The sequence below is a fragment of the Phyllostomus discolor genome, chromosome 2 (assembly GCF_004126475.2).
Source record: "Phyllostomus discolor isolate MPI-MPIP mPhyDis1 chromosome 2, mPhyDis1.pri.v3, whole genome shotgun sequence".
NCBI lineage: Eukaryota > Metazoa > Chordata > Mammalia > Chiroptera > Phyllostomidae > Phyllostomus > Phyllostomus discolor.
The window spans coordinates 108,096,780-108,118,802 of NC_040904.2; the positions used below are offsets into that span (position 1 = coordinate 108,096,780).

General features: G+C 50.0%; 1 protein-coding gene across 6 annotated transcripts in view; it reads left to right on the forward strand.

Moving 5' to 3' along the window:
- FBLN2 (fibulin 2) overlaps positions 1–22,023 on the forward strand; it is a 104,143-nt gene that overhangs the window by 68,775 nt on the left and 13,345 nt on the right. For 5 of the 6 annotated variants that reach the window (XM_028504504.2, XM_036018313.1, XM_036018314.1 and 2 more), the window contains exons 3-10: positions 3,498–3,609; positions 5,010–5,139; positions 8,688–8,868; positions 12,305–12,514; positions 13,093–13,206; positions 13,816–13,917; positions 15,909–16,049; positions 20,107–20,241. In XM_028504504.2, coding sequence (XP_028360305.1) covers positions 3,498–3,609; positions 5,010–5,139; positions 8,688–8,868; positions 12,305–12,514; positions 13,093–13,206; positions 13,816–13,917; positions 15,909–16,049; positions 20,107–20,241 — 1,125 coding nt within the window. The remainder of the gene's footprint in view (positions 1–3,497; positions 3,610–5,009; positions 5,140–8,687; positions 8,869–12,304; positions 12,515–13,092; positions 13,207–13,815; positions 13,918–15,908; positions 16,050–20,106; positions 20,242–22,023) is intronic. The other variant, XM_028504505.2, reaches the window with a different exon arrangement.

Genomic DNA, 22,023 nt, shown 5'->3' on the forward strand with positions numbered 1-22,023 from the left:
CACTAGCCTGCTAGCTCTGTGGCTGTGCGGGGAGAGGGCTCAGAAAAGGGACAATGGCCTCTGCTCACTCTGATGCCAGACATATGGGTTCCTCCCCATATGCCACTGGTGCCCTTCAAGCTGCCATCCCAGCGCTGGGTCTCAGAAGGAGTAAGTCTGAGTAGCTGAGTCCATGTGTGGGTTCTTTAAGAGGAACTGCTTGGAGCTCCAAACGTTTTTTCCACTGACCCAATCCCTGCTGGTTTTTGGAGCCAGAAGTTGTGAGGACTTATCTTGCTGGCCTTGGAACCCTAGGCTAGGGAGCCTGGTGTGTGGCTGGGCCTACTTGCTCCTGAGATATCCCTCCCAAAATTTTATTTACCACAGTGAGTGAGATACCTGCCCATTCATTGTCAGCATCCCTCCTACCAGTCTTAATGGATGTGGTTTCTTTAATTCCATAGTTTTCAGACTTCCATTCAACTTGATTTCTGAGTGTTCTGAGTGATAGTTGTTCTATATTTTAGTTGTAATTTTAATGTGGTTGTGCAAAGAGGCAAGCTATGTCTACCTACACCACCATCTTGCTAGAATCTCAACATTTTCTTTTTGATGAATTTTAGAATCAGTTGATAATTTTATAACAAATTATGTTGGGACTTTGAGATTACACTGAAATTATAATAGAGGAAAATTGACCTCTTCAAGGTGTTGGAGACTGTCATCCAGACACAATATATCTATTTTTTAATAAAGTGAACTGTTGTACCTACTAGACAGTTTTTCTCTTCATGTAGATTTAGCATGTTTACTATAGATTTATTTCTAGAATTATCTGTTTTGAATGGGATTTTTTCTACTATATTTTTTTAAATTGAATTTATTGGGGTGACATTTGTTCATAAAATTATATAGGTTTCAGGTATACAATTCTATAATACATCATCTCTATATCGTATTGTGTGTTCCACACTCCAAGTCAAGTCTCCTGTACTATCTTTTATTTGTTGTTGGTGTATAGGAAAGCCACCATTTTGAATATATTGATTTTGGTTACCAGATATTATTATTAATAATAATAAGTAGTAGTAGTATTCATTTTAATATTGTATTAACTTTTAATTCACTTGGATTTTCTAGGAAGATGAACTCATAGTTTACAAATAATGACCATCACCTCCTTCTTTCTAGTATTTTTACTGCCTCTTTATGGCTTGTTTTATTGCATTTGCTGGCACCTCTAGGAAACTGCTACATAGTAGGAGTGTCAGTAGGCATTTTTGCCATATTTTAAATATTTTTTATTGATTGATTTTACACTTGATCTTAGCCAAAAGGCTGAGAAGCAATATTATTGATTGATTTGAGAGAGAGAAGGGGAGACAGAGAGAGAAACATCAATTTGTTGTTATACTTATTTATGCATTCATTGATTGATTCTTATATGTGCCCTGACCAGAGATTGAACCTGCAGCCTTGGCGTATTGGGATGACGCTCCGACCACTGAGTGACCTGACCAGGGCATTTTTGTCATATTTTTGACTTCAGTGGGGCATGTGTCTAATGTTTCAGTGGGGCATGTGTCTAATGAGTGTGATGTTTATGACTTATTTCTGGTAGACACCAGTTATTAGGAATTATTCTTATACCTTTTGGTGTCTTACAGCAGCCCTTAAGTTGTTATTGAAACTTATATTCCCTGTTTTACAGAAGGTAATGGAAACAGAAAAGTTCAAGGACTTGAAATGCCCTTTTAGCATAAAGCTGGTGATTCTAGCCAGCTCTCACTCTGTTCCTAGAACCTTGCTGACATCCCTTGGTGCTTTAGTTGCTTTGCCCTGTCAGGTTATGGGAATTGCTACAGGTTATTTAGAGGTCCTTATAGGCTTCAGCAGCTGTACAGCCATTAGGTCCTCTGTAACAGAGACAGACACTGAGTCTTTAGGGAGGAGAAACAGCTACACATGGTAGCACGAAGATGTGGATCCCGGCTTAGAGTTACTCTCTGTTACACCCTACTGCCCCTCATCATGTACATAGATATTCTAGATGAGCTTTATTTTTGAATGTCACATATTTTCAGACCTCAGAGGGAAGTGGTTGGGTCAGTTGTACTCCTCATTTTCTGGCACTTTATATCTTATCACCTTTGAAGATCCTCTTGTTTTATTTATGTATTTTGTTCCCTTTTATTTCCTATCCACATTGCCATCCTTCTGCCCCCACCACAGGCAACTGTTCTCTTCTATTTAATTTGCAGCTATTTTTTTGCTTTTATATGTTCTTGTAAAGTGTGTATTGTTATTTTGTGTGCAATATTTTAGGTTTGTGTAATGAATCCCACTTGTTTTTTTCCTATTCCTCCTCAGCCTTCTGTTCTGTACCACTCACGTTGCTTGTGTGCATGTGTTGTCATGTTGTCATGTTGTCATGTGGACATCTGGTCTGTTGTTTCTGACAGAAGTGGAGTCCTATATGGAGGATGTCTCTAAATTCTCTTCATCCACTCTTCCAATGTGAACTTCCAGACTTCCTCCAAGCCCCTTCCCCAATAACGCTCAAGTGCACATATGTGCTGGTTGCATGATGGGCCTGGCCAAGGATCCCCCTAGAATGTATACCTGGAGCGGAACCACAAGGCCCTAGCTGATGTTCAGACTTCATTGTGTAAGTAGTGCCAGATCTCCCTCCAGAATGGCTGCCAGTTCCCACTGCCACCCCTAGGTGGCATTTAATGCTTGTTCTGATTTTTTTTTTTGTTTAAAAGGTATTTTATGTTGGGGTTGCTTTTTTCTTGCTAGTTTTCAGGAGGTTATTATATTTCTTAATAGCAATACTTTGTCATGTGTAGACATTCTAAAATTGCCTCCTAGCCTGTCAGCAACCTGTTATATTTGTCCATGGAGGTCTTTGTTATACAGAGAAGTTTAATTTTGAGCTGGTCAGATTCACCCATTTGAGTTTGAGTTGGAAGATGTTCTCCCTGAGCCCCTGACCCCTTCCCATCCTCCCTGGTCATAGAAGTTCTCTCCATGCACCTTGTTCCACGAACTCACCTGAGTTTTAAACTTCCCTTGCTGCTGCAGTTGCTTTCTTATGTCTTGTCCTGTGTTGGAGTCTTAGGTTAGGCTCCTTAAGAGCAGAGCCTGAGTTGGGGTCCTTGTGCACAAGGTTGTTTGGGGAGGTGCAGGGAAGGAGCTGGACAAGGCTTCTGATCCCACAGGGAACTCAAGTGTGAGTGGCCCCACAAGACTGTCACCTTTGTACTCCTATGCCACCCATCAATTGGCTGTGTACCCCCATGGGGCTAACTTACCATCCTCAGCAGTTCTCCAAAGGTGTTTGCAGTGTGAGCTGGTAGCCACCATCCAGAACAGTGGAGGGAGTGCATTACCTTCCCAGTAATGGGGGTGTGGATGGGCACCAGCAGCATCTATTCTACTAGTTGACGTAGACACCTTGGAACTGCATACCTCTTATAGGGTGGTGGTGACTCTGCCCATATTGCCACCCACAGTCTCCACAAAGGACCTGATTGAGACTTGCTGCGCAGCTGGACAGCAGTGGGCCATTGACAATGACGAGTGCCTTGAAATCCCTGAGAGTGGTGCTGAGGGTGACGTCTGCAGGTAAGGTGGGCACCCTGGAGCATGCAGAGCTGCCTATTCCCCTTCTCCAGATCCTTGCTTGCCATGGACCCCAGGCCCTGACGGTGAGCACATGGTTCACCTGTTTCCAGGTGCACAAGAGTGATTGGATGTGGCAGCTGTGGCCCAGAGGGTAAGGATTTCTGCAGGTGTGGAGAGCCCAAAACTGGTCCCCAGTGTATATACTAGCCACATAAATTCATAGCCAGCCTAATGCACAAAATTGAAGGAGTGAACAGTGTGGACCAAGTGTTACAGGACCATTGTCACCTAGGAGTAATTGGGGACTTCTTTCTGCTGGGCAGTGCTCCACCCACACAGGTTTTACCTACTCAGCTTTGAGCTGGGGAACAAGGTCCTCTTTTTCTCCCTACTTTGCTGCCTTGGAGTCTCCGAAAGGCTGACCTTTCACTGTCGTCTTCACTGCCTGTATTGATTGTTTCTTTGGACTGTAGTATCTCAGCAATGGAATCATTTACAGCCATGCCAGCCAGCCCTCTGCCAGGCCTAGAAGACGTCTTGGTCAGCCACTAACTGTTTCCTTTTTCTAGTGATACCATCTTTTCAACCTACCCATTTTTCCAGACAAGGAAAAGAAGGTTCAGAGAGGTGATGTGATTCATCCCAAGCTATACAGCTCATTGGGAGCATGGCCAGGATTAGACCCCATGTTTGCGAATGTCCAGCCCATCATGCCTACTTTGGAAACATTTAAATTCTAATCTTCTCCCTTTCTTTTCTCTTTGTTGTCTCACCATTTTTTTTTTTTTTTGGCTGGTTAGTAGTTAGAGCCTGCACCATTCACATTCCTGGAGTTTTGTGCTGAGTACCCTAGTGTGTGCTTATATCTCTCTTGTGATGGGAAATTCACTGGGTAGCCCTTGCCAGGACATGCCCTTCCTCAGGTGGGGCTGAACCCTACTTCCCATGACCCTGCTTCTCTGTCCTGGCTCTGTCTGCATGCTCCTGGCTCATCAGCTGCCTCTGCCTCAGGACAGCCCTGCAGAGATTAGGAGGTTTTACCAGGAACCCTATTCTCCTCCAGGCCAACCCAGGATTGGGTCTTCCTAACTTTCTCTGCTTGTGGGGGGTTTGGAGTGCCAATTCCCCTTTTGTTGTTGGTCAGAGACACACAGCAATGAGTCCAGTGGAGCCTAGGCCTAAGTCTTCTTGGTTAAGAAGAAACAAACCCATGTGACCCAGTGGGGGATTTGCTGGCCTTGCCAAGGCACCTGCCACCAGCACTGCCCTGCTTATAAGGGCTTCCCTTGTCTGAGCCTCAGTTTTTTTCTCTGTGAGATGGGAGCTGTGATCTGTCCTATAGAGGGTCAGTGGGAGGATGGGGCAGCACTCAGGTGGGGCTGAGGGCACTTCTGTTGCAGGACAGCCCAGAAGCACTGCTGTGTGTCGTACCTGAAGGAGAAGAGCTGTATGGCTGGCGTCGTGGGAGCCAAGGAGGGCGAGGCCTGTGGGCTTGAGGACAGTGACACCTGTGGTGTCTCCTTGTACAAGGTAAGACTGACCTGTAGCCTTTGTTGCCTGGGCCCCTGAGGGTCCTTGAGGGCTGGATTTGGGCTCCCCTGTGGGGTTCCATGGTGGGGGGGACCCTCATACCTGTGTCTATTCATCTGCATAGAAAATATCATCAGTTATTATACTGATCTATTGATTCACAAAATATTTACTGGACACCAGTGTATGCCAGGCCCTGTTTTAGGCATGAGGGATGCAGAAATGAGTAACATAAAAATCCCTGCCTTCTCTGGGTCTTCTTTCTAGTCAGGGAGATAGATGGAGATTGATACATGGTGTGGTAGAAAGAAGGTGATGGTGCCAGGGAGGAAAAATTCAAGAGAGGATGGGGATAAGCTCTGTCAGGGGTGGGGAAGGACTGGAGTTTCAGCTAACAGTGGCTGGAGATGGCCTCACTAATAAGAGAACATTTGTGTAAAACCCTGGAGGAAGAGAGGGTTGAGCCATGTGGTCATCTGTCGGAAGTATCTTCTAGGCAGAGGGAACAAGTGCAAAGGTCCTGAGGCAGGTGTGAGAAGCAACAAGGAGGCCTATGTGTCTGGAGTGCAGTGAGTTAGGAGAGAGTGGCAGGAGCTGAGGCCAGAGAGGTGATGGGGCAGACCCTCTCTGTCATTATAAGGGTGATGGTTTGCTCTGAGTGAGGTGGGAAGCATAGAGAGTTTTGAAGGACACTATCTGGTTCCTTCTGGCAGTTGTGGGAACCATTCATTGAGGGGGCTCTTCTACATGGACAATGTGATCCAGATGGAGTGAGATCTCATCAGGTGGCAGACTGGGACAGAGAGAAGAGGAGGGTACTTCTAAGAGAGGGAACAATGTGAGCAAAGACACAGAGGCAAGAATGGGTGGGAAAGGGGTTCCGCAGGCTTGAGGTGTAATGAGGACAGGCTGCTAGGAGACCTCTGGCTCTTATGTGAAGGACAGTAACTATTGCCCTGAGATCTTTTAGGCTTCAAGCCAAGGGTATACAGGGCCCTGGGAAGGATTCACATAAGATCAGTTACTGTGCTAGAGCTCACACTGGTGGCAGGGCTAGGAATGAGGCCTTGGTTTGGCTACAAGTAGTGGAAAACTCCCTGAACATTGGTTATTCTGTCATATGCTGGAGGTTGGAGGCAGCCAGGCCAGAACCGAAGGAGCGAGTGGCTCTGTGGTCTTCAGGGACACAGGCTCGTTCTGTCTTGTTGCCCTACCAACTGTGATTTGCTGCTTCTTGGTCCCAGATGGCTGCTTGAGCTCCGAGCAGCAGGAAGGAAGGGGCCCCCCCTTTTACATTATTTTTCATTGTGCCAAATACACATAATGTAAAATTCACCATCTTAATTATTTTTTAGTGTATGGTTTAGTGGCATTAAACACAGTCACATTATTGTGCAACCATCACCACCTTCCATCTCCAGAACTCTCTTCACCTTCCCAAACTGAAACTCTGTCCCCATCAAACACTAACCACCAGCCCCCGGCAACCACCCTTCTGCTTTCTGTCTCTGTGAATTAGACTACTCTGGATACCTCATAAATGTGGAATCACAATATTTGTCCTGTTGTGTCTGGCTTATTTCACTGAGCATACTGTCCTCCAGGTTCATCCATGCTGTAGCATGTGCCAGGATTTTCATCCTTTTCAAGGTTGATTAATATTCCATTACATGTATAGAATGCTTCTATTCATGTATTTATCTGTTGGTAGACATTGAGTTGCTTCGTATCAATACCTCATGGCTGTGTGACTAATGCTGCTGTGGACACGGGTGTGAGAAGAGCCCCTCTTCTGAGGACAGGCGGTACTTCCACTAACATCACATTATCTAGAACCAGGTCCAGTGGCCACACTTAGCTGAAGGGAGGCTGAGGAATGTCTTTATTCTGGAGCGGTCACATGCTCCACTGAAAATTGGGAAGAATGGAAAACAGACATTGGGGGTTAATACCTGGCCCCCATGCAGCAGAGGATGGGGCAGACTAGGGCAGTGGACAGCTTCAGGAAGCATCGCTGAAAGAGGTGTTTAGGAGAGAGGAGTATAAGGAATTGAAGTATCACAAGCCTGGATGACTGTGACAGGGACCTCTGGAGGAGGGTGGCATTTGGGAGATTATTTCGACTTTAATTTTTATTGTGTTGGGGTTGATTGCTTATAAAGATGATATTAGGGAAAGGACTTTGGTGACAGGAACATTTCGAATCCCATTTTTTATCTGTATATTTGACCCTGGGCCAGCCTTCTTTTCTGAGCCTCAGCTTGTCCACCTACAAAGTGAGGATAATAATATATGTCTTGTGGGGTGGTTGTGAGGATCAGAGTTAAGGCTAACTGTTTATTAAGTGCCTAGTGGGTCTTCACTAAGTGGTGAAGTGGTCACCATTGGGTGATGCATGTCTGGAGTATCAGTTAGCTATTGCTGTGTAACAAACAATCCCAAACCATAGTGATTTATGACTGGTACATAGCCTGAGTTGGGGTAGTTTTAATGGCATGGGCCATGCTCTGCTGATCTTGGCTAAGCTCACTTATGTGTTTGCTACCAGCTGATGGCTCTCCTGGTACTTTATGATTTAGGATCGCTGCAGCTGGCATGAGTTTTCTGTACTCTGTGCAGTCTCTCAACCTCTAGCAGGCTAGTCTGGGCTTGTTCAGTTAGTGGTGGGCAGAGTTCCAACACAGAGTAGAAATGTTCAAAGCCTTTTGAGGCCTAAGCTCAGAACTGGTGTACTGTCACTTCTGTCTCATCCTGTTGGCCAGAGCAAATCTTACAGTGCAACCAAGCAGTTGGCAAATATTCTCCTCTGATTGGAGGAACTGCACTATCACAGTGCAAAGACAGTGGACACGGGGAAGCAGAAACAATTGGGGCTATTATAATCAGTCTACCACAGTAGTTTAAACAATTGAAGATTTTTGTTAGAAGCGAGCAGTCTGGGACAAGGGTGTATCTACACGGTATCTTCAGACACTCTGTCTTCTATTTTTCTGCTCGGTCATCTTTAGCTTGTAGCCTCCATCTTGAAAGTCGCCTTATGTCCCATTATAGTGGCTAGAACTCCAGCCACCACATCTGTTCTGAAAAGGAGGAAGAGGGCTACAAAAAGGATATACTTTCAAGGTGAATCAGCCCTAGTTAAAAACTCTCCTGAAAGCTTTATCCAGTGACTTTAGTCTCTAACTTCAAGGGATACTTGAAAATGCTGTTAGCTGCCAGTCTGCTAGTGAAAACAGAGGGTAGTGGATGTGGCTGGGGCTAATTTGTAGTTCTTTTCATAGAGGTCATTTATTAATTATTTCAAAAAACTTGCATTAGCCCTAGTCTGAGAGAGACGTGGAAAATAGAGAAAAGTGACTCCTCTGCCCTTGGAGAGTACATACTGGACAGAAGAAACAAGACAAAATGAATCACTCTCACTTATCAGCTCCTCTACTGAGCCAGACCCGGGCTGTTTTCTGGGGGTCCTTAGTGAGTCCCACCGGCTCACAGACCCAGGGGAAGGCTGAGGGGCCAGGGTGTGGCAGTGACTGCATGTCTCTCTCCAGCAATGCTGTGACTGCTGTGGCCTGGGGCTCCGTGTGAGGGCCGAGGGCCAGTCATGTGAATCCAACCCCAACCTGGGCTACCCCTGCAACCACGTCATGCTATCCTGCTGTGAGGGCGAAGACCCCCTCATTGTGCCTGAGGTCCGCCAGCCTCCAGAGCCTGAGGCTGCACCACAGAGAGGTGGGTGCTGCCTCAACCTGGGCTAGGGTATATGGGATAGTTGGGTGAGGGGAGAGAGCTGGTAGCCCTCTGGTCTTCCCTGGGGACCCTGCATCCATAGCCATCTGTGACTTCAGGCACAAGCTCTGCTCTGGACAGAGTTCTCTTGTACCTTCTGATAGTGGGCTCTGGCCTATTATTTCCAAGATGGAGATTTCATTCAGTTTTCCAAGTACCATCCACTTCACCCACCGAATTGCCAACTACTTACTACCTACCATGCTTCCATCCACTGTTTTATCCATCTATCATCTCACCCATCCCCTACCCATTCTCTGGTCTATTTCACTGTCCATTCATTTATCCAATACACCATTCATCCCCCATTCCCTTGTCTATCCATTTACACATCCATTCATCCATCCATTCTTCTACCGCACCCATCCACTCACTCATGCACCCACACAACCACTTACTCATGCACCCATTCACTTACACATTCATTCGTTCATGCATCTGTTTGTCCATTCATCCATCTGTCTGTCCATCTGTTCATGTATTCACCCACTCACCTGGTCAGCAAACCTTTCACTTATCCATTCATTCGCTTACCTTTCCTTGTGTTCATCCCTCTCACCTATCCCATTCTTGTTTCCTCAGGGAACAGGGTATAACTAGTATGGAGAATACATTCATAAATGTTGCCACTCCTGCCTGATCAGCGCCTTCAGGCTATCACTGTCTTTTATGTCTATATTCTCAGTGCCTGTCCCTGTGCTTTTCGTAGAAGAATCACTAGCAAATGACTGAATGAATGATGAGTTTGTTTGGCAGCCCTCCTTCACCACTAGACCATGAGTTCTTGAGGGCTGACCAGGACTGTGCCCTTACCCTCTCTATACCTGCCTGGCACTGGCCTCAGAAGCTATAGGCAGTGTGTGTGTTGCGGGGAGCTCCAGGTGCATTGTAGAGCTTGGAATTTGTGCTTGCTCCTACCTGAGGCTCAGGAGCCAGGTCCTGGAGCTTCCATGGGAGCTTTAGGTCTTGGAGTGTCTCTGGGGTCTTCTTCCTCCTGTGCTTTCCATGTGCTCTGGTCATTTTTCCAGCTGCCATGTGCAGCCTCTGTCACCCTATCTAGGGCTATCTCCTGGACTCTTGGCCATTAATATTCTTTGTGCCTGTGGGCCAGCAGGAGCCCAGTCAAGGTGTCCCTATGAGTCAGCAGTTATCCTTTGTATAGCTGGGCCTAGCAGCCCTGGGGCTAGTGCCTGGCAGGTTACTTCTGCCGGTGTTCACACACTTAGCCTTGACCAGCCAGGGATCAGGTACTCACGAGGGTTCCAGAAATACTAGGCTAGGCCTGGGCACTTCAAGGACTGAGCAAGGTCTGGGAATGAAAGCCCCAAAGATGGTCCTAGCATCAAGGTTAATTCTTGGCCTTTGGAGTCCAGCAGACCTGGTTGGAATCCCAGCTCCACCATTCTTCTCAGCAAATCATGGCCCTTCTTGGACAGTTTGTCAGATAGGGATTCTGCTTTTCACCTCCTCCTCTATGAGGGTGGATGACAGGATGCTCGTCAAGAGCTTATGATAGTGCCTGGCAAAACACTCAGATGCTACCCTGTTACTATCGCCATGTTTTAGTAGTCTGGATGAGAAAGCTGAGGGCCAGAGAGGGGCAGGACCTTGCCCCACATGCACAGTGGGTCTTTGGCATACTTGGGACCAGACTCTTGGCTCTGATGACTCCCATTTTTGACTTGGGCTTTCTAGTGTCCTGGATTTGACCAGACCCAGTCATCCTTGGGTCTCTGTCATGTTAACAGAAGACAATGGAAATCTGTGCATGGAAATTAGAATGCCTGCTGTCCGTAGGCTACAAGGCCAGGGGCTCCTGGGAGAACTTGTAACCTGTGGGTACAAAGTTTGCTGGATATGGTAGTAGGCCCAGTAGGTACCTGGGACTCCCAGCATGGTGTGCGGTGGCAAGCATGTGGTGCGTGGGCCAGACCAGGGGAAGCTGCCAAGACAGAGGAACTAGCCAGCTTCACTAGGACAGCATGGGCACAGGGGCTGTCCAGTCCAAGGAAGTTGCACTTGATGAGAATGGCTTTTAGGGGGCTGGTTGAGCATTGGTCTGAAGGCTAGGTTAGTACCCATAGGTCTGATTCAAGGTAAAATTTTGGAAGTCTGGCTTCAGGGGGTCAGAGGGTAGGTGCAGGGCCGAGAAGGGTCCAGAGCCAGAGATACGTGTTCCTCTCCTTCTGTGATGAACTAGGGGATAACCTGGACCTCAGGGGACAAAAATATCAGGGTTAGACCAACTTGGGTTTCAGTTCTGCTTAGGTGACCTAGGAAAAAATCACTCTGTTCCTCTAAGCCTCAATATCCCCTCTGCTGAAATCATTGTGAGACAGATGCTGATGAAGGTGGCCTGAGCTTGAACCCTAGAGATGTTGCCCAGCCTGTAGCAAGCTCAGTGGAGCCCAAGCACAGGTCCGTAGGGCTGGGCCATCATCCGTTATGGCCCTGCTGGCAGGTGCTGGGCCTGGGCTGATTGGGCTGGAACTTAATATAAATGCCCTCAATATGAAACATGTTCCTCAGATGTGACCTTATGCAGTTGCTCCCTTCAGGGGCTTGGCTGTCTGGTGCTGGTGGGCAGAGCTGAGGCACCAGGCTACCATATGGAGGAATTGCGGGCCTCTCCCTTTTCCATGACTGTATATCTAGAGTCTTCCAAGACAGCTCTGCCCTGGGAGCCTTCTCTCTCTCCCACTCTCACCTCCTCCTTAACATAGTTGGAATGCATGGAAAGACCTAGTGCTGTTGAAAGTGACACAGCTAGGGGACGCCCAAGTGAGGGTACAGCTCTTAATCTGATGGAACTCAGGTTTGGGCCCTTTCTGTTGCTACAGGTGGTCCTCTCTGATGTCACTGAAGTCAGGGGTCTGAGTCCTATTTATCACTTTAGTTTTTTTATTTTATTGATTCCAGAGAGAGGGGAAAGGAGGGAGAAAGAGAGGGAGAGACACATTGATGTGAGAGAGAAACATCGATAGGTTGCCTCTTGCACACCCCCAACCAGGGATAGAACTTGCAACCCAGGCATGTGCCCTGACTGGGAATCGAATCCTTGGCCTTTCCGTTTGCGGGATGTTGCCCAACCAACTGAGTCACACTGGCCAGGGCCCATTTATCACTTTAGCCAATGCTTCCTGAGGGCTGTTGTAGATCTGGCTCTGATGGGTTCACTCTTATTTCTGAGGGTCTGTCCATCCCCCCATCCTTCATCATCCATCCATCTGTTCATCCATCCATCTACCTATCATCCATCCATGCTCTCTCAGCTGGGCATGCAGAAGGTTCTGATAAGGACCTGCACTGATTTTCTGGGGGCCTGAGGTCTCGGCCACCTGCTGGGGCCAACCCAGATCCCATCTGACCTCTTCCCCAGTTTCAGAGACGCAGCTAGGGAGCCGGGAGGCCCTGTCACTGAGCATGGAGACCGAGCTGCCCAATAGCCTGCCTGGCGATGACCAGGATGAGTGCCTTCTTCTCCCAGGGGAGCTTTGCCAGCACCTCTGCATCAATACTGTGGGCTCTTACCATTGTGCCTGCTTTCCTGGCTTTTCACTACAGGATGATGGCCGTGCCTGCCACCCAGGTAAGGACCCAGGCAATTGAGGTAGGGGCTGGGGTTAATCTTGCCAGGGGAGTGCGGGATTCCAGCAGTTGGGACTGTGGGGTACTTCTCCTCCTGCCCCCCCACACATTGGAACCTATAGGAGATGGGCTTTGTGAGGCCCAGCATATAGGCTTCTTCCTGGAACTCTACTGCATGGTAAGCCCCAGTGCCCTGCTCTGGATTCAAATGCAGGACTGGGACCCCAGCTACAGAGGCTCCCATCAGCCCAGTCTGATTCCCCAGTCCTGGGCCCATGGTGGTTAAGCCCCAATAGGCGGCCCAGGAAGTTGCCAGCTTCTAGGGATAGATTTGTTGTCAGTCTAGAAACTCACTCCTCTTCTTCCTTGCCTCCTCTGCTGTGAATAGCTGTGAGATTGACCTTACCTAAGTATATTGCATAGCTCCCTGAGCCTCAGTTTCCTCTCCTGGGAAATGGGTGGTGGTGGATTAAATGAAGCAGTTTCTATCAAGCGCTGGAATGATGCCTGTTCTGGCCTGAGGCCTGGCTACAAGATGTGAGACAGACCTCCCCCTCCTGTTTGCTCTGCCTGGGACAGACAATCGCCCCCCACAGCCAGAGGCTGCAGAGGAGTCTGCACTGAGGTCAGAGTCCTCCCAAGTGCCTCCCAACACCATCCTGCTACCACGGCCGCAACCCAACACCTGCAAAGGTAATGTGGGCCTCGGGATGGGTCTGGCTTGCTTGTAGGTAGAGCTCTTTAGTGTTGGGCATGTGCAAGGTGGCCCTGTCGAAGGGGTGCTTCTGCTTTGGGGGTCGGCTGGCCTTGCCTGTCTGAGTTGGGAGGTGAGATTTGGGGGAGGGTCAGCCTGGGGTGAGAAAGGAGATGAGAATAGAGGACAGCCTGGGGTGATTGTATATGATGACCCCAAGCAAGCCAATTAGGTACTTTTTTGGTCTCAGTTCCTGTGAAATTCAGAGAATACATCTTTGTTTGTAGAACTGTCATGCAGACTATAATGTGTAAAAAGTTCTTTGTTCTGCTCTTCTCTTCTTCCTTGTTTCTTCTCTCTCTGCATCTTTTTTGTCTTCTCTGTCTCCTCCTCACTACCATCACTTACTTGAGGGAAGGGTGTGGTGGGGGTGGCGGGAGATCTAACACATCATCTTAGACACCAGCTGATGTATGAACCAGTTTAACAGGTGAACTTGTAAAAAGGTCCAGGTGTGGGGTTCCTTGGCTCCCAGCCTTTCCACCTATAGGTTAGAGCTGGAGGTGATGAGCCTGGCAGTCTCTGATTTCTGTGCATTTTTCCCCCAGACAATGGGCCTTGCAAGCAGGTGTGCCGCATTATTGGGGACACAGCCATGTGCTCCTGCTTTCCTGGCTATGCTATCATGGCAGACGGTGTGTCCTGTGAAGGTGAGTACCATGGGGGTTACCCTCATACCTGTCCAAACCTGAGTTAGTCTGTGGTGAGGGTCCCCAAGTGAGGATCAGACAAACAAAATAAGGGAAGCGGTCTGGATCTAAAACTTAGGTTTATGAGGGAGCAGGTTTGGCTGTTTGTGATGAAGAGCTCCAGATAGCTTAAGCAGTGATTCCTCTCATGTCACCATGTATAAGTGTGCGTGTAGTACAGGGTGGGCACACGGGCTGGCAGGACCCCAGGCCTCTTTTATCATGTTGTTTGCTATTCTCTAGAGCAATGCTTCCCAAACTTCAGCATGCACCAGAATCATCTGGAAGCCTAGTGACAGCATGGATCCTGAGAATTCCATAGACTACCCAGAGATCCTTACCCAGTAGGTCTGGGGTGGGGCCTGAGAATATGTATTTCTCACCAGGTCTCTGGACCATGCTCCACCTTTCCTGTCCTTGAGGGTTTTCTCTGTCTGCATGGCCTAAGTTGATTCTGACCACCTTGTCCCTGATCCAGTCATGGGGGGAGAAAGAGAAAGAGGGAAGTGCATGCCAGATTAGTATAAGGCAGGACCCAGAAGTGGCATTCATCCCTCCCATTTACCTTTGATTGGAAGCAAGACTGGGGAGTATGAGTCCCAGCTGGATGGCATGAGTTCAGTTTGTTAAAGAAAAGTTCAGTTCTGTTAAGGAGGGGACAGAGGATGTTGGTGGCAGTTGACTACCTCTGCCATGCACAAAGAGGCTGAAGAGATTCTAAAAGCATGTTCCTTTCATGCCAGTGACCCTGCCAGTGATCTTGTCTCAGCAGGGCCTCTCTCAGCTGGGATGTCCTCCTATAAGATGGGGGCATTGGACCTAACACCTGCTGGGGTGGTTTCCACAGTACGTAGTACATTGAGAATAACCTGAGAGGCCTCGAGACTGCACCTCCTCATGTCTGGAGGTAAGACAGACATGGAATGTGCAGATGGTCTAACACACACTTCAGTTCAAGTTCAAGTTCAGGAAAGGTGTCCCTGGTGGGTTTCTGGGTATGCTAGGGTTAAGTCTGTCAGGGAAAATGCATACACCTCTGCCAGAAGCTGAAACCCTTATTTAGCCTCTGGGCTGAAACTGTTTTCTGATGTGGACGACAACTATCCAATGCCCAGAGAGGACAGGAGACTCGCTCAGGACACAACATGATGGTGACTGGCAGGCCTTTGTCTTAGGTCATAGAGACAGATCTCAGGTGCTCTCTGGGCTTCACTCCCTGTCTCTCAGGGCCCTGAAGACATGAGGATGTGTCTCTCCTGGGTCAGGATCCCTTCAGGCCCAGCCAGGCTGCAGGCCGGTGTCTCTGTCTCTCCAGGTCTCCCTCCCTCCTGCAAGCCCTGGCAGTAAAGGCTGTGGGTTCCAGGCCAGAGGTTGCAGACAGGCATTCTGAGGGTGTAGCTTGGCCTGCAGCAAGTCCTGCTGGGCTCTAACCTGTTTACAATAATCAGATGAATTACTAATCATGAAAAGCACAGTATTTTTTTTAAATGTCCAGATTTCAGTTTTCTCTTGAAACTTTATAAAGCCTACAGTTCTAGTCCCCCTCTGGAGAGAACATAGGCCTTGCACTGCCCATAGAACTCCCTTTGGCTCCTTCTTCCATTTATGTTGCCAGCCTGGCCCCTAAACACTTGAACTTGCAGCCCCAGCCTTACATGGCTCCCTTGGTTGCCTGTGGAGGTGGAGCATCTCCAGAATGTGGGTGGGTGGCAGGCTGCTTACTACCCTCTCTGAGCCTGACCTTGCCATTTGTCCTTACTGGAATTCCAGCTTTGACTGTACAAACTCAGGCTTGGGCCCAAAGCCAGAGCTATACCACTGGTGGGCTCGGAGGCCCTGAGTAGCTGCCTGTCCCTCTCTGGGTCTCAGTTTTCCCATCTGTCACTGCTGCTCCGTGACAGGCTGTGCCCCTCTAATGGCCCTTCTGTTTTTCCTTCTGCGGCTGTCACTAGACCAAGACGAGTGCCTGCTGGGTGCTCACGATTGTAGCCGGCGACAGTTCTGTGTGAACACCCTGGGATCCTTCTACTGTGTCAACCACACAGTGCTCTGTGCCCAGGGCTTTATCCTCAACGTGCACAGGAAGTGTGTGGGTAAGCGAGAGCCCCCGCTGCCGCCAACGTCATGGTGCCCTGCTCTGCTCCACACCAAGCCTGCCACACGCTACAGGGCCTGCCCTTTGCATATGAGCTCCCAGCACAGCTGGCACCCCATGTCATGTCCTATGTGCATTGGTGTCCTGTCCTGCTTCTCCACTGATGCTCCTGGCAGGTTGCTTTCCCCTGGGACGTATCTGAGAGTCAGAAAACTCCCATAGATTTATGATGTGGCTGGGTCATTGAAATGAGGAGGTCGGACCTGTGGGCAGGGGCAGCAGGATAGAGCTTGTGAGGTCTGGAGGCAGAGGGTCCTGGGTATGAAGCAGGACCCTCTAGTAGCTCTGTGGCCTTGAATCAATGGCTGCCCTTCTCCAACCCTTAGTTATGTCGCCTGTAAAAAGGAGACACTGAGGGCACTGATCCTCCTTTGTAGGTTATGCTACCTGTGTGTGCAGTGCAGCAGAGGCTGGGGCACAGTTAGCATGAGATGTCAGCTGCCAGGATTGTCCTTAGATGCATCCAGAGTCCCCTCTGGAGATTAATGGGTGGAGGGGGGTCTGACAGAACCAGCCCCGCACCCCAACATGGTGTTTCCTGTCTTGCCATGAGCACTGGAGCTCTCCTGTCTGAGCCTGTTTCCTCACCTCTAACCTTAGGGCTTGCAGGACTGGAGAATGGACGGTGCCCCTCTGCTGCCTGCCATGGATGGGGCTGGTGTATGGTAACAGCTTGTCCACCTGCCTCTCAGTGCCTGTGGTGGCTGGGTGCTGGGGCTCCAGCTGTAGTCTATGGGCAGCAAGGAGGGTGGACTTGATGCTGACCCATGTGTGGAGGAACACTATAACCCCAAAGTAGCAGGAACTCATGGCAGACAAGGAAGTGCTCCAACAGACACACGGGCCAAGAGACAGGCCATTCTAGCTGTAGCACCTGCCCACACTTCCTGAAGAAGGTGGCGTTTGCACCTGTCTCCAAGGATGGCTAGGACTTGCCAGGTGGAAGGAACAGCTCGAGCAAAGATGTGGAGGTAGGAACAGTACAGATGCGTTCAGGGCATGTGCCTAGGGCCAAGTCCATCGTCTTTGTGTTTGGGGACCATGTCCAGCCTGAACGTGTCCTTGTCTTCACTTCCACTGCTGACTGACAGTCCCATTTGCTGGGCTGTGCAGCCACCGCAGACATGTTTGCCCCTGGCCTCCAGCCATTGGCACAACATGTGCCTTCTTCAACCCGCTTGTCAGCGGCTGGGTGGCTCCTCTTGTTTGGGTTGTGCCTGTGTGTGTATGTCTGGGCAGGCAGGTCCTAAGCCTGTGAGTACCCCTCCTGGGACGCCCCGCCTGCTTGCCGTGGCCCGGTGTGCAGGCTCCTCTGGGGGTCTGGAGAGAAGACTTTGTGCTACAAGGGTTGCTGGGCAGCCGGAACACAGGTTCCAGGATTAAAAGAGCAAAGGTACATTTCGTTTACCAAATTCATTGAGTGCGCATTCTCATTCATGTCTTTCCTTCCTTGTTCATCCTGCACAGGCTTGTCAGGGCTGTCTTTGTCCTCCAGTACTTTGTTCCAGTACTCACTCATCCGCAAGTGTAGACTCGTGTCTTCTGCAGTTCACTTGTTAGCTTCAGGCATGTCTATTAATCCCAGCTGGTGAGGTGGGAGACTGGTGCCCAGATAAAGAGTGGGGCTTCCACAGCCAGACTGCCTGGGTTCAAATCCTTGCTCTGCCACTTTCTACTTATAAGACCTTAGACAAGCCATTTATCCTCTCTAGCCCCAGCTTCCTCACCTTTGAAATGAGTTAGTAATAGTACCCACCTCAGAGGGTTACTGTGGAGATTAAATAAGGAGAACTTCCAAGTGTTTGATGTCATTATTGTGATTTAATAAATGTGTTATACTGAGGCAGCCTGCATAGGTAGTGAGTTTTCCATCACTACAGGTATTGTAAGGCGAAGTGGGACACTGCTGGGTGGTGTCAAGTTTAGAGTACCTCTAGTGGACATGTGACCTCTGTGGGGACTCCGCTGTGCTTTGCTGTTTGCATTTTGTTCCCTGCCCTTTGAGGACTGTCTTGGTTCATGGGAAAAGTGTCCCAGGTGGCTGGGCTTCGAGATGATGGGGAGGGAGCAGCCACCAGCTCTGGGGCCCAGCCCACAGCAGGGGAAGGGCCCACTCCTGGGCGGGCACTCGGGGGTCTGCTGCTGCCACATGCAGGCTGCGTGGCTCTGGCCCAACCACCTGCCCTCTGGGGGACCTGTGTTCCTGTCTGTGAGACAGTGTTGCAGGATGGCAGTTCCTGCGGACTGCCCGGTCCCCAGCGAGCCTCAGTCAGTAGTGTCTGCTGTTGTTTATCACCATGATTCCTCTCGGGAGACGGGGCTCCTGGGCACGTGTCTCCCTCTGTTAATCAGCCTGTAAATCCGAAGTTCTTATTTTGCCCAGCCAAGCCCTCCTTAGAAACCGCTGACCCAAAACTATCTTTTCCTGCCTCTACTCCCCACCACCAAACCAGAGTTGGCATGACCTTAACCATTTGGGTCACCTGTGAGTTTGGGAGAGCCACTCTCCCTGCAGCCCTGCACCCCTCCTCCCCACTGTCATCCTTCTAGACTTGGCTCAGATGTCGATACCCTCTGAGGAGAGACTTTCACAGTCTAGGACCCAGAGACTGCCCAGCTTTGCTCCCTAGAGTCGCCACCCTTCCTGTCCTGTCTGCCCCCCCAGGCTGGCAGTTCCCTGAGGGCAGGGGCTGTGGCCGACTCTCCTACTCGGCCATCTGGACCTAGCACCACAGAACAGGCGCTAGTTAATGAGTGTCCAGGAATGACTGAATCAGTGAATGATCGCTGCCCCCCCACCAGCAGGTGCAGCATGGAGGCAGTCACCAGTTATGCGTCCGTGTGCCCTTAACACCAACTTGTAATGATTTCTGAGTTGTGACCTCTCCAAGGGCTCTCCTCCACCCTCCCTGCTGCTTCTCTCTTCCCTTCCCAATGGCTCATTCTTGGAGTCAGTCCTTGGCCTCTTCTTTTTGTGCCACATCCACCAGATAACCTCAGCAGCTGACCGCTCTCAAGACCCCTTTAGTGAGCTCAGTGGTATGCCTCTGGCTACCTCAAATCCAGTGTGACCACGAGGGTTCCCGACCTTCCCCTGCAAGCCAGCTTCTCCCCGCCACCCCACCCCAGGTGCTGGTGCTCTCACCTCTCTAGCCCCTTGGCCAAAGGCTCGGTAGACCTTTTGGCTCCTCTTTTCCGCTCTCTTTCATCTCATGCACTGCTGGATCCTGCCAGTTCCATCTTCACTATGTTTTTCAGAACCTGGTGGCTCCTTGACTCCACCGACTGCAGTCCTTCATCTCCTATTCTAACAGCTTCCACCTTCATCCCCGCAGTATTCACACCCAGCCAGGGGACCGTGTTATAAAGAAGTCCAACTACTTTCTTCCCCGGCTGGAACTCTCTCTGGCTCCTACCTCCCTCCGCATCTCCTGACACCCTTCTCTCCCCTCCTAGCTGGCACTTGAACCTGCCTTGTAGGCCCCTCTTCAGGGCCCTGGCATTGGCTGTCCCCTCAACCTGGAATACCTGCTGGGCTCATTCTCATTCTGTCACTTCTTCAAATGCTTGTTCAAATGTCTTGTTCTCTGAGGACCCTCCCCTGACCTCCTACTTAAACTGGTGTGTGCCTTCCCCACATTGCCCCCCTCAGCACCCTCAGCTTTCTTCCTTTTCTTCACCCACAGCACTATGGCCACCCTTCCTGTTACACATGTGCTTGTTCATCTGTTGGGCCTCCTTTTCTTGAGTGTCCCCTTGATGGCAGGGATTTCTATCTATCTTGTTCGCCATGCACCTCTGGTGCTAAGAACAGTGCTCGTTGGCACGTGGCAGGTACTCGGTAAATCTCTGTTGAATGAACAGATGCACAGACAGGTGGAAATCAACTGTGCACTACTTTCTGGGTAGTGAGCACCTTGAGGCCAGTGCTGGCTGCGCTCAGCCGCCATCCAGGAAGTACCCGGTGGCCTCTGATGACATCACTCTCCCTGCAGACATCAACGAGTGCGTGACAGACTTGCACACGTGCAGCCGGGGAGAGCACTGCGTGAACACAGTAGGCTCCTTCCGCTGCTACAAGGCTCTCACCTGCCAGCCGGGCTATGTCCTCGAGGATGGCGAGTGTACAGGTGAGGACAGTGGTCTGCAGGCCCCACCCCTGATCTGCCCCGTCTGCCTCCTGACCTGCCCAGACTGAAGAGCTTCTAGCACTTAGGTTTTATGCCTTTGGGAAGGCCTCACAAATGATGGTATTTGAGGCAAAGGAGAGATTGAGGCTGGTGGGAGCAGGCTAGGGTGTGCTCCTGGCTTTGCTACCATTGTTGATGCCTAGGTACCACTTGTTCTCCTTGCCACGCCTCCGTTCCTGTTTGTATGTTGGGGTGGAGCCCACAGATCACTTCCATCCCTTTCACTGGAGACTTCTAGCCTTCTGGAGCGGGGTGGGGGGACGAGTTGCATTGAATCACTTTAGTAGATACTTCCCAGTGTCTTTATGTGCCTTCAGGGATCTGGGTGGCAGGGATAGTGGTAGGTCATGGTGTCCTTGTTTCCGATCGCCTGATGAGGGTCATGGGATCACACAGGCAAATAGGATGGCAGAATAGCCACAAGCTGGTGCTTTGTTAGGTGGGGGTTCAAAGGCCCCCTGTGGAGGTGAAGTTGGAGTGGAGAACCACATAATGAGAAGCTCCTAGGAAGGGTGTTCTAGGAAGAGGGAACAGCAAGTGTGAGACCTTGAGAGGAGAGAGATCTTGGCACATTCAAAGAAGACAAAGAGGGTCTCAGGGCTGGAGCAAGATGCCGGCATCTTCAAAGGAGGGTACAGGGTTGACAGGCCCAGATGGGGAAGGAGTTTGGAATCTGTTTCTCATGTGATATGAAGCATTTTATTTTTAAGTAAAAGTGTCTAGAAGAGTGTCAGACACTCTTTTAGGGGAAGGAGGGAACATATACTGAAGACTGAAGTGCTCATTTGTTACAAGCCCTGGGGAATACTCATGAGAAGGAGCCCTGAGGTTGGGTGTGAGCTCAGGGAGGTGGGTTAACACGGTCATGTTTGGCTCCCAGCTGGTCGTAGGTGGGGTTGATGAGCTAGATGAGAAATGAGCCTAGGGCCCTCTGCACACGTGTGCACACACCTGCATGTATCCACAAAGGCAGATGCAGATCTAGGGCAAGCCCCCCTCTATGAAACCAGACTGCGGAGGGGTGCTACCTCCTTGGACATGCCCCAGCACCCCCTAACCCTGTCCTACCTCAGGGTGCTGGGCTCCTTACAGTGGATGTGGAGAGGCTGCCTCTCAGGCACCAGACTGTAACCACATGGGGGTTGTGCCTAATCATGTCTGGCTGCCTGGAGCCTAGCACATGGCCTCCTAGTGACTGAGTGGCTATGGGAAGGTGGCGGAAGCTTTGGAAACCAGAGAGGGGATTGGAGGAGGAAGCACAGATGGGCAGATGACACACAGACATACAGGGGTTGGTCTGGCAATCAGCAAAGCTGAGGGAGGTTTGGCCTGCCATCGATTCTGCGTGTTGCCCTTCTGCTCTGCCTGTTTTCTATCTGGAAACAGCCTGCTGTACCTGCTGTGCAGGAAGCATGAGGGGAAGCACGGGCACCGCTGTGTGTACTGCGGAGCGCTGAGCAGAGGCAAGCCCCTTGTTAACCGCTTAGTGCCCCAGCAGGTGGGGGGCAGGGTGGGGTGGGGTGGGAGGGCATCAGTTTCATCCTAGTCTGGCAGCTCCATCCTTCAGAGTTCCAAGCCTTGTTGCTGCCAACACCACTTTCAAAGAAGCCTGGACACATGACCTTAGGGATGTGAGCACGTGTCCCCCATTTCTGCTTGCCCAAGGAAGCAAGGGGCAGTGGTGAAGAATATAGCCCCCCCCCCCCCGGGTTCTGGTCCCAG